This window comes from Platichthys flesus, chromosome 18, assembly GCF_949316205.1.
Source record: "Platichthys flesus chromosome 18, fPlaFle2.1, whole genome shotgun sequence".
NCBI classification, from domain to species: Eukaryota; Metazoa; Chordata; class Actinopteri; order Pleuronectiformes; family Pleuronectidae; genus Platichthys; species Platichthys flesus.
Window position 1 is genome coordinate 11818406 of NC_084962.1, and position 18525 is coordinate 11836930.

The 18525-nt window shown below is 43.0% G+C and overlaps 1 protein-coding gene across 1 annotated transcript; it reads left to right on the forward strand.

Moving 5' to 3' along the window:
- The first annotated feature begins 436 nt into the window (after positions 1 to 436).
- Positions 437 to 18040, forward strand: LOC133973926 (retinitis pigmentosa 1-like 1 protein). Its single transcript, XM_062411999.1, has 5 exons — positions 437 to 907; positions 3272 to 3437; positions 4009 to 4268; positions 7033 to 7282; positions 10111 to 18040. Exons 1-5 carry the CDS (start codon positions 437 to 439, stop codon positions 17199 to 17201), a joined length of 8238 nt encoding a protein of 2745 aa, XP_062267983.1. The 3' UTR covers positions 17202 to 18040.
- Positions 18041 to 18525: the final 485 nt, after the last annotated feature.

Here is an 18525-nt window from a genome sequence, read left to right on the forward strand (position 1 = left end):
AATTTAGTGCAGCTTTGTTGAATTCAAGGTGACTGTTGTGCCTTGGCGGTGGTATGCGTCTAGTTATGGAACTGTAGCAGGGCAAATGACCATATGGCAGGCTGCCACAGTCTGGATATAGGGCATCAGCCAGGCGGAGGTATGCGCTCACATAACACATTCTATTAAAAACATTTAAGCGATAAATTGTGCTGGAATTAAACCAGCTAACAACTTTCTCTTTCTTTTCTGTTCTTTAATCATTTGCGTTTTTTTTTTTTTTTACATCCATTGTTTTATATTGTCTTTCAGCCTAGGATGAATGGAAGCCATGCAGCTGTGCGGTGCACCACCTTCCCCTAGGCAGCTCAGGAGAAACATGACAACCTCCTGTCACCTCCCCCTCCGTCTGCTCACGTGAGATCCTTCGTCAAGAGCAGAGCCGCCTCCTCTCACAATGTCCTCCCACAAACGCAGCTTCCAGTGCTTCAACGCTGTGGGAGGCGAAGGCTCCCACAAGTCTGGGACCCGCCTCCCCAGGATCCCCCAGCATGGCATGGTGGGCCACCATGAACCTCTGGAAGTGTGCTGTCTTTGCTCTGAGTACAGACACGCCCAGGCCCTGGAGGCACTAGAGACGCAGGTTTTACCTTTGTATCAAACTCACTCGCTGCATCACCACCACGCACACCGGTGTGTCCTTGGGAGGCCAGCAAGGCCCGACGAGGCGCATTCAGGCCATGGCCGACATATTCATCATCACAGGCACAACAAGAGGCTGATACTGGTGAAGAACAGCGACCCCTCTGTCAGGAAGACCATCGTGTTGCACCACAGGAGTATACGCAGCTTCGGGCTTTTCTTAGAGGAAGTCTCTGAGCTCATGCAGTACCACATCAGGAAGCTCTACACTCCAGAGGGCCGCAAGGTGAGGTCATTCACACCCGGAACTAGTAGTACTATATCAAGATATGTTGGTGTGTTCTTTCTACTTTGATGTTCGCTTCCTGCTGAGTTTGGGAGAGCTGTGGTTGTATGACATTTTATTCAGTAATCTAAAGGAAACTTCTTTTTCAGAGGGGAAGTTTAAACCTTCCCTTGTGGTTTAATGAGCTGAAAAGGAAGGATGAACCTGAAAGGAGCTGTAGTACTATGAGTTGTTGAAATAATTAAGCTGTAGAATACCCTAAAAAGTACCCTAAAGTATCTTTCAAGTATTATTATAGATTATTGTTACAATATTTAAAAAAACTGTGTAAAGTATTGCTGGAATATTCAGGTATTATACTTTAAATATATACATATAGACTTACTGAACACCTTTTTATGACACCATCAAAATCTACACGGTTTTCTCTTTTGTGCGCCATCTTTAGACATGTACGCAAAAAATACACTCAAACATACACATTTTTCATTTAGATTCCACCTGCTACTTTGCTATAATGTAAATCTAGTGGGACAAATATTTGGAGTGTGTGCATGAGGGAATAAAACAGGGATATTCCCTCTCTCTCACACACACACACACACATACTCTCAGAATCCCATTAATCTTGGTCAAATCAGAGCTATTTTTGAGAGAGGAGAAACAGGTCAACGTTGAAACTCCACTCTCCTGCTTTGATACCAGAGGTGTCTCAGAAATGTGTCTTCCACAGTGCATGGTAATTAATTATCTTCACCATGGTCACACAAAGCCCAGGGTGAAGCCATTCATCTGCCTTTAGCAACAGTGGATTTCAAATTCAAAACTGCACCGTCATCAAATCCGAACGCTCAACGGCGAAATCACGTCAACAAAACTCTCAATATTTTGCTTTGTATGTGTTTCAGAGCTGTCATTAGAAAAACTTGTGTTGGAGTTAGGTGTCACATACTTATATAAATATAATAAAAAGAAGTAGCAGGACTCTATACATTTTTGTTCTATGCACTCTTACTACTAAACCACATATAGAATAAAGTTAATAAATTATACATAAATATTTGTTTAATGTTTGATTATCTATGCCTTCTTGTAATTATAATATATAGAATAAAAAACGACATATCCAATAATACACTTTTGACATAAAAAGTGTAATAACATTAAACCCTGTCTTTTTAAAGTTTCTGAAAATGTAAAAATCACCCACAGTGAAGATACAGTATATTATTTTGTGTGTTTACAAAGAGTAGGAGAAAAAATAAAAAAACGTGATTATGTTGTTTTACAGTTTTGCTTGTCTGTCACATTTAGTCAACTCATTTTACACATTGAAGCTCGCAGCTTGTTTTAGCACAGAGCAACACCCACCCACCGCTCCTGCTAGTGACAATGCAGAAAGAATGCACCGTCATCTGATGAAGTTGCAGAGAGATCATCCTGGATTATCTTGTCCTGACTCACTGGATGACTCAGAGCCTTCCTCATCAGGGATTTAAAGCCCTCAACAGCACAAATGATGAGAAAATACCTCGACCATACCTTGAACATACTGGCTACATATTACATGTTCTTTGTATGTTAGTCCGTTATTTCGGGACGAGAACCAACAGACTGAAAGTTGATTATTGACACATGAAACATATTATAATTGATGCTATTTGAGTTTTAAACTGGAATTAGAGCCTTGTTTTTTTTTTCTGCCAACCCTCAGAAACCTTTTTCAGTCCCTCCAGGTGTTCCTGACATGTTGCATTGACAATAATATGAGGTCACAGTGACCTTTGACCACTGAAATCTGTAAATCTTTAAGGTCCAATTGACAAGTGGCCAAAATATGACGACCTTTGTAACACTTGAGATATCATGTTCAAAAGGCCAAAACATATTTTTTTAGGCCACTGTATCCTTGACCTTTGCCTCGAATCAGATAATCCGTGAGTCTAGGTGAACATTTGTGCCAAATTCAAAAGAATTCTCTCAAAATGATGAGATGTGTTCACAACAAGGGACATTGCAAGTAGTAGGTGTTTCTTTTATTTCCTTGGTGTTCTGTATTCAGTTTGCTCCCAACTGCTGTGCCAAGATAGGCTGACAAGTAGTTTTTCAAAAGTTGGCGGAGCAGTGTCTTCGTAAGAAAAACATTATAAAAACCTTAAAAAAAACTGTGAGAGGTTGGGAATGTCTTCAATTTTATAACAAAACAATATCAGTTAGCAATCTTTCTTTAAAATCCCAAAACCGCTTCAATTAAAACAAATTTATGTATTTAATGCGAACTGCTTAAAATATTTATAATCCTTCAGACTGTTACTGTTCTTTCAGTAAACAGACCCTTGATTCATTTCTGTTCTTCTGTTTCAGATCGACAATGTTCAGAGTCTCATTCAGTGCCCCAGCGTCCTTCTCTGTGTTGGACGTGAGCCTTCTCATCCTTCCATCGTGGAGAATTTTAGGAAAACATCTGATGACAAACTTCCGAGAATGAACGGGAAGTCACGCTCCCACGGCTGCACTGAAGGACACGAGGGTAGGAAAACAGATTACTTTACAAAGTTTATTTTTTTTGACCACATTTATACTCATTCCTCTACCTTGTTAATTCTGCCACGGGGGTTATGTTGTCCCCCCTGTCCGTTGGCTTGTTTGATTTTGGACTGATTTCTAAGAGTATGGGAAATTTGGTATGGCTTCAGTCTTTGAGGACTTAAACGGAAACTGTTGGCACTGCTACGTGCTCCATTGAGTGTCATTCTTGAGGTATTAAAAAGCTCTAGTACCCACCACAGTAATCATGATTTTTATTGATAATTTGAGAAAGGATATTTCCCCTTTCTTATTCGGATCCACTTTTTCTTCACCATGCCAAATCCCTCATTTCATGGAAATCGGTCTTTCGTTTTGTGTGATCCTGCTGAGAGTCAGACAGACAAACAGCCAGGAAAACATAACCTCCTTGGCAGAGCTTCTTAAGTGCTATATCTTAATGATTACTGTTTCATAATTTTACGGTAAACCCATGAGCAAAAGACCACTAATTCTATATTTTTGTTTTTTTCTGTCAACATTCCTGTCCTTCATTTACTAAATGGCAAATCAAGGACCAACAAAGACAAGTGTCACCAATTCAAACCTGGAATCTGACAACAGATCCATTCACGACTCTGTGTCATCTGAAAAGTCGTTACCAAACGGAACAAGTTCTCCAAACAATATGGACTCCTGCCCCCCCACTGGTGATGAACTGAGACACGATGATATAGAGAAACAGGTTCGCGTCAATAAAGACGGGAGTTTGTCCATGGAAATGAAAGTGCGCTTCCGACTCCAAAATGACGAAACACTACATTGGTCAACACATGTAAAAAAGAAGCCAGGCCGGGCGTCTGAGCTGCTCCAAGGGCTCAATAACTCACATTTTGCACATGCTAGTGATAGAAGCTATTCAGAGTCGGAAAACCTCTCTGCTGTTGAGCAAGATGAGGGTTACATAACCAGGCGTTACCAAAGACATGCAGAAGAATCTCACTGCACTCACTGCTACAGTCACTGTCAGGATTATGACATCTGGAATAATATCCCAGGTATGCACGGAGCCGGTCGCTGCATTCAAACCTCCAGCTCCAGTGCCTCCTCGCATACGATGGTCTCTAGAAAGACGGTGGTTGAAAGGCAAACTACGTCTAGATCAAGTGATGACCATGCAGAGCAAGTGGTGGAAACCCAGACTGTTGAAGAAGCTGAAACTGTAGAGTACTGCACCATCAAGAGTGGAACTTGCTCACCAAAGTGCAATGTGCAATCCTCCACATTAGACAACTGTGACGAGTGCGCTGACGCTTCCCCAGATGATCAGGTCAAATCCTCAGAGCAAGAAGAACGAGCAGGATCTGCACCTAGTGCTTCCTCACAAATATTAACAGACAACGAGGAGGCTGAAAACGAGGAGGTTGATGACGTCCCACAAAGTGCATCAAGAGGATCTTCTCAGAATAGTAAAGTTGCAATGGATGAGACCACTGAGAGTGCAGGGTCAGATAAAGGCTCACCAACGCAGCAGTTATCATCCAACTCATCAGTGAGCTCTCACAAATCAGGGAACTCAAAAACCTTACACACTTGTCATTGCGGAGTATCAGAGAAGGAAACAAAAGGACAACCCGAGGCCCAGGATGAGGAAGAGGATGAGACGCAAAGAGGTCAGTCAAGTGCCATGTCTGTTAAATCAAATATGTCTGAAGAAAAACAGAATACAGAGTCAGAGGATGTAGCGGAGAAAAGATCCACAAGTGCCATGTCAGTTCAATCAAATGCCTCAACAAAGTCCAAATCTCACGATGACACAGACACACATGCAAGACCTTTGAGTAGCATGTCCGTAAAATCCTCTAAGTCTGAAAAATCACTGCATTCAGAGGTGGCAGATGAAGAATGTAAATCAGAGGAGGTTGCTGATGATGAAAGAGCATTGAGTTCCATGTCTTCCAAATCAAAAGCTTCTAATAAATCAAAGAGATCAGGAGTCTCTCCTCTACCAGATGAAGAACACGAGGAGGAGGAATCTGCTGAATCAAAATTAGAAGAATCTGCAGAGGAGAGCATTCAGAATGCAGCTGAAGAAAATGAGAATGAAGCTGAACAGAGAGCCCAAAGCTCAATGTCAGCGAAGTCAAATGTTTCTGCAAAATCTAAAACATCTGGAACTTCTGAAGCTCCACCTAAAGATGATGATGAACATCTTGAGGAAGAAGAGGAAGCTGAAGAGGATGTTGGAGATGAAGACAGAGTGCCAAGTGTCATGTCAGCTAAATCAAATACCTCGGCAAGATCTGCACGTTCAAAAGCATCTGAGCCTAAAGATGAAGAAATATCTGAACACACTGAAATAGAGGCTCAACAAACTGCTGAGGAAGAGCAAAATGCAGATGGAAGAACACCTAGTGTGTCCTCGAATAAAGCTGACGAAGAGGAGGAGGTAGCGGACACTGTGGAGAGAGCTCCAAGTACAATGTCTGTAAAATCCATAAAGTCAAACGCATCGGCGAGATCCCGAAAATCTAGAAACTCCGAAAGTCTTAAAAATGCAGATGAACAAGAGTACGTAAATTCAGAGGAAAATGAACACAGAGCCCAAAGCAGCATGTCAGAAAAGTCAAATACATCAGAAAAATCCACAGTGTCTGCTCAAAATGAGGAGAGTGAAAGAGCCATGAGTGCCATGTCTGCAAGGTCTGTCAAGTCAAATGTATCTGCAGTTTCTGGAGAGTCAAAGAACTGCGAGGACATGAGTGAAGTAAATACTGAGGATGTAGATGAACCCCCGGTGAGAGCGACTAGTGCAATGTCAGCTAAGACTAATGTATCTGAAGGTAGACCACAAAGCACAATGTCAGTCAAGTCATCAAAATCAGCAAAGTCAAACATTTCTGCAAAATCTTGCAAATCTAAATCTTCTGAAGTTCCTGATAAAGAAAGTGATCCTGAGGAGGGAAATGATGAAGAGCAAATCGAAGAAAGTGCATCAAGCTGCAACAATGAGGAAGAGGAAAGACCAAACTCCTGTGTTTCAGCTGAGGAACGTGATGACGCTGAGGAGAGAGCATCCTGTGCCGGTTCAGAAATATCAGTTAAGACAAAATCGTCTGCAATGTCAATCAGGTCAAACGCCTCCAAACATCAGTCTGAGGAAACAACAAGAGCAACAAGCGCAATGTCAGCAAAATCAACAAAGTCAACTGTCTCTGCAGCGTCTAAAAAATCTAAAGCTAGTCAGGCTCTTCCCATATGTAATGGTGATGCTTGTGATGAAGGGGATTCTGCACATGAAACTAGTGAGAGATCAGCCAGCTGCATGTCAGAGAAATCTGCCAAGTCAAACATTTCAGCGAGATCACACGGTTCAGGCAGAGAGGATGAGGAAGAGAGAGTTCCTAGTGCCCTGTCAGTGAAATCAGCAAAGTCAAATGTGTCAGTCAGATCTGCCAAATCAACACGGTCAAATACTTCTGCCAAATCCAGCAGGTCGAAGCCCAGTGATGTTTCAGCTGGAGAAAATGCTGCAGATGATGCAGAGCATGGAGAAAGGGCTCCGAGCAATCTGTCAACTACATCTGTTAAATCTGCAGAGTCACATGCGTCGGCAAGGTCCAAAAAATCAAGAGGTTCTGCAGCAGCTTCTGAAACTGAGGAAGCGGAAGAGAGAGCGGCAAGCTCAGTGTCAGTTCGGTCAGCACAGTCACGCATTTCTGCAAGATCAAGTCGTTCAAAATGTTCTGCTCGAGATCCAGCTGATGAAGAAGAGGAAACTGAAGAACGAGCAGCAAGCAGCATGTCAGCCAAATCCAACCGGTCACATGTTTCTGAAAGGTCCGGCAAGTCAGTGAAATCAGCAAAGTCACATGCGTCCACGAAGTCAATGAAATCAACTGCTTCTGGAGCTCATTCTGCCAAAACTAATGGCATGCCTGATGAAGAAGATGATGAAGAGGAACCTCAAGACAGAGCAAAGAGTGCAATGTCAGCCAAATCCACAATGTCTAACGAACAGGATGGCCCAGCTGAAGAGAGAGCTCCAAGTAATAATTCTGTTAAATCAAGGAAATCAGCAAAGTCTAATGTTTCTGCGACATCTAAAAGATCAACTGTTTCTCAAGTTCCTTTGGAAGATGACGTTGACCACCCTGAAGATGTAACTGTGGAACGAGAAAGTGAGGGGAGAGCAGGAAGCTCAATGTCAGCCCAGTCACATATTTCTTCTCGATCAAATAAATCAAAATGTTCTACTGATGTTCCCACTAAAAAACAATCTGAAGAGCAAACAGAAGAAAGAACAGCAAGCAGCATGTCAGTCTTGTCAACACAAAGTACTTTGTCGGTTAAATCAGCAAAGTCACATGGTACCTCAAAATCTATCAAATCAAATGTTTCTGAAGTTCCTTCTGCCCAAACTAATGGCAGTCCTGATGAAGAAGATGGTGAAGAGGAACTTCAAGAAAGAGCACAGAGTGCAGCGTCTGCTAAATCTGTAAAGTCAAGTGTTTCTAACAAATCCAACAAGTCCAAAGGACCGGATGGTCCACCTGAAGAAAATACATCTGATCACGAAGAGCGAGCTCCAACTAATATGTCCGTCAGATCAACAAAGTCTGCAAAGTCAAATGTTTCAGGAGTATCTAAAAAATCAAAAGCTACGGACATTCCCCTTGACAACAATACAGATACTCCTGAAGAGGTAAATGAAGACAAGCCCAAACAAAGCAGATCAGTGAGCTCCATGTCAATTCATTCAGTCAAGTCAAATGTTTCTGCTAGATCAAGTAGATCAAAATGCTCAGCTGATGTTCCAGCTGACGTAACCATTAGCAGACCAAATTCTACAGTATCTATGACATCGAATGCTTCTAAAAATACTGATAAAAATACTCCTGATGGGACCAATCATGAGGAAGAAGTTCAAAACAGAGCAGAGACTGGAATGTCTGCAATGTCAATTATTTCTGTAAAGTCAGAAAATGCTCCTGATTCTGATAATGTCGAGAGAGCTTCAAGCAAGATGTCAGTCAAATCGGCAAGATCAAATATTTCTAATAAATCGAAGAATTCAAAAGCTTCCGAAAGCAGCCTGTCAGTGAAATCAGCTCAGTCGCATTTATCCGAGAGATCGATTAAGTCACACACCTCTTGTGTTACTGGTGATGATACAGCTACATCCACTGAGAGAGCCCCTAGCGCTAAATCAGCAAAGTCAAATGCTTCCGCAAAAGCCTCTGAAGTTTGTTCTGACAAAAGGGCTGGCCTTTCTGATGAAACGAGTAGTGAAGACGATTCTCAAGAGAGAGCACAGAGTGCAATGTCAGATATATCCATACAGTCGACCATGTCTGTAAGATCCAGTTGCTTGTCATCTAGGTCGGTCAGATCAAATATTACTATGAAATCTGTGACTTTCAAAGAGAACATTGATGATGCTGAAAAAATTGGCAAGCGAGCCAAAAGTGGAATGTCAGCCAAGTCAAACACATCGGTGAAACCTGCAAAAGCTGGTCGGGATTCCACTGACAATCATGAGGAAGAAAATGCCAAAGAAAGTGAGGAGAGATCCTCCAGTGAAACTTCAGTCAAATCAAATAAAACAGGATCATCAAGAAGTACTGCGTGTGAGGAAGAGCATCGTGCAATTGATGAACAAACTGTGGAAAGACCAGCAAGTACCGTGTCAACTAAATCAGCCAGATCTGTGAAATCAACGCGGTCAGATATTTCATGCAAGTCAAAGTCTGGAAGCTCAAAAGCCTCTAATGCTCCTGGGGAAGAAAATCATGAGGAGAAAATGGAGCGAGCTCCAAGCAATAACTCCGTCAAATCAGCAAAGTCAAAACAGTCCAGCAGCTCAGCAGCATCAAAGAAATCTAAAGCTTCTGAGGTTCCTCCTGAAGATGGTGCTACTGAAGTCGACGGACCTGAAAATAAATCCCCTGAAATTTCAGCTGAACAAACTGTGGCTGACTGCGAAGACACTGACGAGGGAACAGAAAGTTCAATGTCAATCATATCATCGAAGTCTGAAATGTCTATGAGGTCCAGGAAATCAAACATTTCTGAACAGGCAGCCGAAATGCACATCAAAGAGAGGACACCCAGTGTTTTGTCAATGAAGTCAAACATTTCTGCAAGAACCATTAGGTCCAACATGTCCGACATGACCTCCGGGGAAAGGACCAGACAAGATGAAGAGGCTGACGAAAGAACAAATACTGCCATGTCAACTAAATCAGAAAAATCTAATAATTCAAACAAATTACTCCCTGCTGACGTTCCCAATGAAGAAAATGGTGAAGAGAAATCAGAGAGAGCATCAAGTGCCACGTCAGAGAAGACAGCTTTGTCTGTGAGATCAAGAAAATCCAGAGCCTCTGGTGTGACCGCTGATGAAAACACTACTGAAAAGGAGGAGAGAACACTCAGCCCTGTGTCAAGAAAATCGAATCAATCTGAAAAGTTAAGCACGTCCGAGTTCTCAACTGTGACGGTTGAGGAAAATAAAGACAGAGCATCATCAACAAAGTCAAGGGTTTCCACACGCTCAACAATTTCAACAACATCTGAAATCAGACAAAATAAAAGTCAGCCCCACAGTTCTTTATCCGTCAAGTCAAATCTGTCCAAGAAATCTCAAAGATCCAAAACAACTGACATTTTATCAGGTGAGGATGTGGAAAACAAAGAGGAAGTGGACATGTCAACAGCTGATGATGTTCCTGAAGAGGACGCAGTAAATCATGAAGACAAGAGTACATCTAGTTTTCAGGAGGAAGAAAAACAAGACACAATCGATAAAAGGAGTCGCCAATCTAAGAAAAGCAAGTCAAGCAGGGCAGACAGAAAAACTCCTATCGCATGTCAGCGTGAATCCAACGGAAATAAACATCCAGGGAAAAAATCCACTGGTACCAAGAGTGTCACAGACAACAAAAGTGACAAAAGCAGCCAAAGCAGACCGAAGAACGCAGACAGTGATGAGTTTGATCTGGTGCCATCTAGCCTTCCAAATGCATCCCCGACTCAGGTCGTCAACGAATGGCTGAAATCAATAACTGCAGATGGAGATATGTATGACATGGAGGAACTAAGTGAGAACTGTGATGGACAGAAATGTGTCACAGAGGGAATCAACGGAATAGAGGATAGTGAAAGCAATACTCACTCTGTGGCCGAGAATGCAAACGATACAAATGAAGGGATGAAAAACGACTGCCAGACTAGCGTGGAGGCACCAAGTGCAAATACGAACTGTACTCAAAGTGAAGAAGCCTCAAACATATTCCACTCTTCTGTACAGGTGATGAAAGTTCTTTTAAGTCCAAGGCTCAACAGATGTAACAGCTTACCAGAAGTTTCTCCAGTGTATGGACGCAAACTGAGCACTTCAGCCAAAGGTCTTCTGGATTGCCTTGTGAAGCTGCAGTTAATCGACCACGATCCAAAACATGCCAATGAGAAGAATCTACAATACCAAGAGCTGATGAATATTCTTAAGTCTCTTTGGCTTTGTGATCCTCCAGAAAGTGAAGATATTTCAAAGAAGGACGATCACCATTCTGTAGATGACGAGTTCAATCGTACGTCTTCCTCGGGCGTGGATGTCAACAGTGGCTCCACAGGCTCTGGGAAGAGCAGCGATGGTGCGAATGTAAGGAAAGTACAAGAAGTCTGTGAAGGTGAAGCGGACAAACGTCCTCAAAACTCACCCGAGGGAGACGTGGAGGGAATGTATGAGGAAAAACAAAAGGAAGAAGATCCAGAATCAGATGAGACAATTAGAAATAACGATAGTCCAAGAGAACTACCTGAAACACCACCCTCCTCAAGCAAGAGTTCGGGAAATGACAGCAGTGGCCAAAAAGTTCCAGAGGAAGCTGAAACTGATTGTCGAGAGGACACCAGTTCTGGTAGTCCTCCCCTCACGGAAAGAGCAGAGTCAGCCAAGATGTTTTCTCAAGACCCTGATCCTGTTTGGGTTCTAGCCTTATTGAATAGAATAGAGAAGCAGTTCATGATGCATTATATCAATGCAATGAGAGAGTTCAAAGTCCGATGGAACTTGGATGATAATGACCAGCTTGACATGATGATAAGCGAACTTAGAACAGAGGTCCAAAGAAGAATCCAGAGTAGTATCGACAGAGAATTGAGAAAAATCCAAGGTCGAGCCGGCCGGCCGAGACCTCCTAAGGAGGCAAGGTCACGTGCTTCGACAACACAAGCGGAAGAGAGAAGACGGAGGCTGCAGATTATGCTCAAACAGTCGGTCGATCAACAAGCAGAGAGAAGTGATGATTCAGCAACAGGCACATCGTTCAGTGACCAGCGCAGTGAGAGTGATGATCAATGTCCATGTGAAACGTGCCTCAAGAAAAAAGCGTCATCTAGGCCACCACTTCCTGCAGAAGTCATGAATATTGCACCTGTTTTCATGGACTTTGATCTGAAGAGGATTCTGGGGATGAAGAATGATGCTCCTGGCAACAAACAGGCAATCAACTGTGCAAATCACTCTGATATTGATACTGACTCAATGGAAGCACAGACATTTGTTGAAAATGTTATTGCCAAAGCTTTAAGACAAGTGGAGGAGGATGAAGCAACCCTTGACGCCAAAGAAGACCTTGCAGTTGCAGAAGAGGAAGAACCTGATCACGTGGGTCACCAGCCAGCTGAAGATGTGTCTGAACAGCCGTCTGACAAAGAATCTGCAGATATGAACAACGACACAGCCTCAGCCCAGGAATCAGCAAAAGGATCATTAACTAAAGATGAGATTGCTGACATAAATCAAGATGAACTTCAAGAGGAGACTGTGGATGCCACTACAGCTCAAGATGAAAATGCAGCAACTGCAGCTGCTTCAAGTGAACATGAATGCGATAAAGATGACGCGGTGGAAGAGGGGACAGTCGATGATGAGGAGATCCCTGCCACCACAACACATGAATCTGTAGATGACAACTATGATGACGTATCAAAAGAACCAGGCGAAGAGGAAACACTGGAAGACGACATAGCTGCAGAAAGTCAGATTCCTGAAACAGGAGGAGATGACGGCACGGATGAGACCACTGGAGATAAAATTGCAGTGGAGCATGCATCTGACGAAGATGAGGCTGTGGAAGAAGGGGCACTCGATGATGAAGAAGAAGATCCTGCCACTGAAACTCAGGATTCTGCAAATGAGAAGTGTGAGACAACCACAGCTGAAGAATTATCAGAAGTACCAGATGAAGAGATAACAATGGAGGACGAGATGGCTGCAGAAAGCAACGCTGCTGTCACGGGTGAAGATGATGGCACTGAAGAGACTGCTGAAGATAAAACCGCAGCAGAGGAGACTTCTGAGCATGAGGCTGTGGAAGAGGGGAAAGTCGATGATGAAGAGGAGATCCCTGACAACAAAGCCCACGAACCTGCAGATGAGAACTGTGTCACGGCCTCAGCTGACGAATCTTCAAAAGAACCTGACGAGGAGGAATCATTAGAAGACGAGTTGGCTGCAGAGAGCGAGATTGCTGTCACAGATGAAGAGGAAGTTGCTGATGAGAATGCTGAAGATCAATTAACGACAGAAGAGACTGCTGAGCATGCATCTGACAAAGATGAGGCTGTGGACAAGGTGACTGTTGACGATGAAGAGGAGGTTGCTGCCACCAGTGAAGATGAACTGGAAGAAGAGGCGACTGAAGCCACCACACCCGAAGATGAAAATGCAGCTGACGATGTGGCATCCATAAATGAACATGAGACTGATAAACAAGAGTCCGTGGTAGAGGGGACGAGTGATGATGCCGAAAATCTTGCATCCGTAACTGAACATGATCCGGCAGATGAAAACGATGAAGCTGAAACCGAGATTGTTGAATCCTTTACAACAGAAGATAAAGATGCAGCAAATGTATCAGAAACAGAAGAACATGAATCTGACAAAGAAGAGGCTGTGGGGGAAGAGACAGTTGAAGACTTGGAGGAGACTGCTGCCTCTAGTGGTGATGATGATCCTGAGATGAGTAAGAATGAAGCCACGGATGATGATCTGCTAAAGGAAACAGCTGTAGAGGCAACATCAGAAGATGAGCTTGTGGTAGAAAAAGAGATTGCTGCTACAAGTGAGAATGAAGTTGAAAAAGAGATTGCCGAAGACGAAAATGCAGAAGAGGAAAAAGATGAGGATTTGGAGGAGGAAACAAAAAGTGATGAAGAAAAGTTTGCTTCCACCAGTGCAGAGGAGTCTGCAGATGAGAGCAATGACACAGCTGCTGTCAGGGATTTATCAAAAGAACCAACTGAAGATGCAGAGACCGAAGATGAGCCGGCTGTCGAAAAAGAAATCACCAGTGAAGAAGATTCAAAGGTCGATACTACTGAAGATGAAATTCAAGAAGAAGAAAGTCATGCAACGGCCACATGTGAGAACGAGTCTGAGAAAGAAGAGGAGGTTGAACCAGGGATGGTTGACGATGAAGAAGAGACTCCTGTCACCAGTGATGTTGAAGATTCTTCCGGAGACGCCAACACGAATGACGATGAAACCACAGACGAGAAAGATGCTGCAGGTGACGAAATCTCAAAGGAAGCAGATGAAGCGGCAGCAACTGAAGATGAGTCTGCAACAGAAAAAAAGGCGGAGGTCGCAAGTGAAGATGAATCAAGGGAAGAGCTTGCAGAGGTTGAAGATGAAAATCCTGCAGAAGAGTTTGACGTGGCTGCAACATCTGAAGATGAATCAGGCAAAGATGTGGCCACTGAGGGTGAAACGGTTGATGATGGACAAGAGACTGCTTGCACAAGCGATGAAGACGAAACTACGGAAAATGATGAAGCAACACCTGCCGAAGATGAAAGTGCTGTTGAAACAGACAGTGCTGTCAAAAGTGAGGATGAAGCTGAGGACAACCGCGCAGAAGAGGAGGCTGCAGCAACAACTGTACAAGAATCTGACAATGATGATGCAGGGGAGGAAGAAGAGACCCCAGCCACCAGTGGAGATGAGCCTGAAGAAGAGATATCTGGAGAACAAAATGAAATGACGGAAGAAGCCGCCGAAACCACCGCAGCGGAAGAGGAAACGGATGTGGCAGATACCACTGAGGAAGCAGGGACAACAGAAGATGTGGAGGAAACTGCTGCCAGCAGTGAAGAGGGTTCTGCAGAGGGCACGGATGCCCTCACAAATGATGACGACACTTCACAGGCAACTGAAGCTGAAGCTGGCCAAACAACTGAAGATGCAGGAGAACTGGAAGAGGAGCAGGATGATGCAGGAGCTGATGCTGAATCTGCAAGAGAGGAGAGCTCCAAAGCTGTGACCGCAAGTGAATCAGAGGAAGAGAACGATGAATCAGCCACAGACGAGCATGAATCGAACAATGCAACAACGGATGCAAATGATACAGAAGGAGAAAAAGACGATGAAATGGAAGAAGAAGCTGCTGTGGCCAGTGAAGCTGAAGAGGAAAATGCAGCAGATGAGGCAGATGCAACTGATCAGGAATCTGACAACGAGGAAGCAGGGACAACAGAAGATGTGGAGGAAACTGCTGCTAGTGGTGAGGAAGAGGAGGAGGAGGACGATGAGACTTCACAAGAAATTGATAGCACAGCTGAAGCTGGCAAAGATGGAGAAGAACTAGACAATGATGATGTTGAAGCTGATGCTGAATCTAAAAGAGAGGAGGATTCAGAGGAGGAGAACGATGAATCAGCCACAGATGAGCATGAATCGAACAATGCAACAACAGATGCAAATGATACCGAAGTAGAAAAAGAAATGAAGGAAGAAGCTGCTGTGGCCACTGAAGCTGAAGAGGGAAATGCAGCAGATGAGGCAGATGCAACTGATCAGGAATCTGACAACGAGGAAGCAGGGACAACCGAAGATGTGGAGGAAACTGCTGCTAGTGGCGAGGATGAGGATGAGGAGGAGGAGGAGGAGGAAGAGGAGGACAAGGATGATTCCATAAGCAATGATGAGACTTCACAGGAAATGGAAAATACAGCTGAAGCTGTGAAAGACGGAGAAGAACTTGAGGAAGAGTGTGATGATGTTGAAGCTGATGCTGAATCTACAAGAGAGGAGGAATCAGAAGAGGAGAACGATGAATCAGCAACAGACGAGGATGAATCGAACAATGCAACAACAGATGCAAATGATACCGAAGGAGAAAAAGACAACGAAATGGAAGAAGAAGCTGATGTTGCCACTGGAGCTGAAGAGGAAAATGCAGCAGATGAGGAAGACGCAACCGCTGATGAATCTGACAACGAGGAAGCAGGGACAACAGAAGATGTGGAAGAAACTGCTGCTAGTGGCGAGGAAGAGGAGGAGGAAGAGGAGGACAAGGCCGATGAGACTTCACAGGAAATGGAAAACACTGATGAAGCTGGCAAAGAAGAGCTTGTAGAAGAGCATGATGATGATGGAGCTGATGAATCGAACAATGCAACAACAGATGCAAATGATACAGAAGGAGAAAAAGATAGTGAAATGAAGGAAGAAGCTGATGTGGCCACTGGAGCTGAAGAGGAAAATGCAGCAGATGAGGCAGATGGAACTGATCGTGAATCTGACAACGAGGAAGCAGGGACAACAGAAGATGTGGAGGAAACTGCTGCTAGCGGCGAGGAGGAGGAGGAGGAGGAGGAGGAGGATCACGAATCAGTAAACGATGCAACAACAGATGCACATGACACCGAAAGAGAAGAGGATTCTTCAACAGTTGATGAAACAGCACGAGAAGACAAGACTGGAGAAGAGGATGAAGTGGCTACGGATGAAAATGAGAATTCAAGTGTTGCAGATCAAATTGAAGAGGCATCGGCTGAAGAGCCTCAAGAGACGGAGGCATCTCAAACAAATGCAGAAAACAGTGTCACTGAAGACTTCGTGAAAGAAGAAGAACTAGGTGACGAGGAAGATGATGAGAAACTAGTAGAAGGTGAGGAGTCTGAAGAGGCTGAAAATGAAAGGGAGGGATCGGCTGAAAGTGGAGAGGAGTCTGGAGGTGAAGATGACACGGAGGCTGCAACAACAGGAAATGAGACTGATGAACGAGAAACAGCACAGGAAGACTCGGGAGAAGCTGAAGGTGACGCAGGAGAAGAATCTGGAGCAGACGGTGCCTCGGAATCAGACGGCAGACATCAAATTACTGGAGAAGAACAGGAGGAGGTTATAGAGAATAATCCTGACATGGTCGAACAAACAAAAGAAGAAAGTGACATTGCTGCAGAGCATCAAGAAGCTGATGATGTGGTGGAGCTGAAGCCAGATGAGGATGTGGAGGAAATATCAGAGAAGAATGAAGAAAACAAACCATTGGAAGATGGTGATGAAGATAATGACGGACAGACAAATGTAACACAGTGTGAAAGTGCTAACATGCCAAATGGAGAAAATGATGACGACAGCGTCCATGCCTTTGAGGAAGAGGAGGAGGAAAGTGAGAGGCCCAATCCAGACTGGACAGCAAACCAGGGCGACTCAGCCGATGGAGAAGATGAGGCTGAGGAAGATGAGGAGGAATCAGAGGAAGAAACTGACAGGGAGCAAGATTTGTGTCCAAGCAAGTTGAATGATGGAAAGGCCGCTAACAGTGCTGCTCAGGAAACAACAACTTTTCTCCGACTTGATACTTTAGGGAAAGTCAAGGCAGAATCTGAGGATGGGGCTTACGCTGATGTTGAAGACTCTGAGAATGAAACAAACAACCGAGACGAAGTCACATGCTTTAAGTCAAAGAGTTAGAGAAAAACAAAACACCATACGTTGGCTCTGCTTATGCTCCCCTGACATGAACTGACAGTGAGCCAAGGAGTGAGACAAGGAGTCTGCAGGAAATGCAAACGCTTTGTTCCAGCATTTCTACTCTTGATATTGAACACATGTAAAACTATTCATTATTCAATCAAAATAAATCTTAAAACTTGAATGTATATACTTTATGTAGCAGGTTTGCATAGTTCAATGCAAATAAATGGGGCTTTTATTCTCATGAACTATGAGCCATAGATTATTTCTTGCACATTATCTACTCAAAGCCTCAGACGGAACATGGAAATGTTCACTTATGATGTTTTGCTTTGAAATTACTTGAAAATGTCATTCATGCACATATAAATATATATTTATATATATATACTGTAGTTTTTTCTTCAAATTACTGCAGTGTACTTTCAACGTTTGCTGCTCAACCTTGCAGGTTTGAAGATGTTAAAGTTTAAAATCTTACAAAGGAGTCTATACTTTTGTAGTTAATACTGTACTCTTCTGGAGAGCCAGAAAATACTACTAATATTCATTTTGAATGTCTAACTTACTATTGGCAGTATTTTAGTGCTAGATCTAAAGAAATGGATGATGGTTAACATCATTGTGCACATCTTTACAAGTCAAGCACATAACTACATTCTAGCTTTAACTTATGAACATGAACCTCTCTGTTTGGTTATGGCAGGACTTTTCTGTATTATGATGTATTATGTATTATGGTATTTTAGGCCATTCAAAATAATTTAAAAGAATACATTATTCTCTGTGGTACAGAGATTATTACCTTTGCTGAATGTACTGTACAAATTATCGATGGAAATAAATATATTTTAAACTCTTTTGTGTTGTTGTTTTGTATGAAATATACCTTGAGTTCCCACAAATCAAATCAAAAGTGCTACACAGACACACACGTAATAAGCTGAGGATTCGTACCTCTTCCAATTAAAGTTTGCAATAAAATAAACAACCTTTTAGGAAATAGAGAATGCAAAAAACTACCCCTAATCCAGTTTTGAAACGAAATGTAAATGAATGAATATATGTGAATATATTTGTCAGCATGGTGGAGAATTATATTCTTTACCTTAGATGTATGTAAATCTGTTAAAAAGGTATATTATGTCAGGAGGATGATGAACAGAATCATAACGACCAAATCATAACAGTAACTCATCCAGTTTAATTACTTTCTTACAAACTGTGGCAAATTTCAGATATGTAATTTTTCTATATATTCAACAGAAGTGACTTTGAGGGCCTCCCTCTGATCAGGATCACCGAAAGATACTTGATATTG

Bases quoted from the DNA above. Each gene is read 5' to 3' on its own strand.
- LOC133973926 (XM_062411999.1), top strand. From the start codon at position 437: ATGTCCTCCCACAAACGCAGCTTCCAGTGCTTCAACGCTGTGGGAGGC. The intron at 3,438-4,008 runs GTAGGAAAACAG...TGGCAAATCAAG, and splicing joins CTGCACTGAAGGACACGAGG to GACCAACAAAGACAAGTGTC. The intron at 7,283-10,110 runs GTCAGTGAAATC...ACATTTTATCAG, and splicing joins GTTTCTGAAAGGTCCGGCAA to GTGAGGATGTGGAAAACAAA.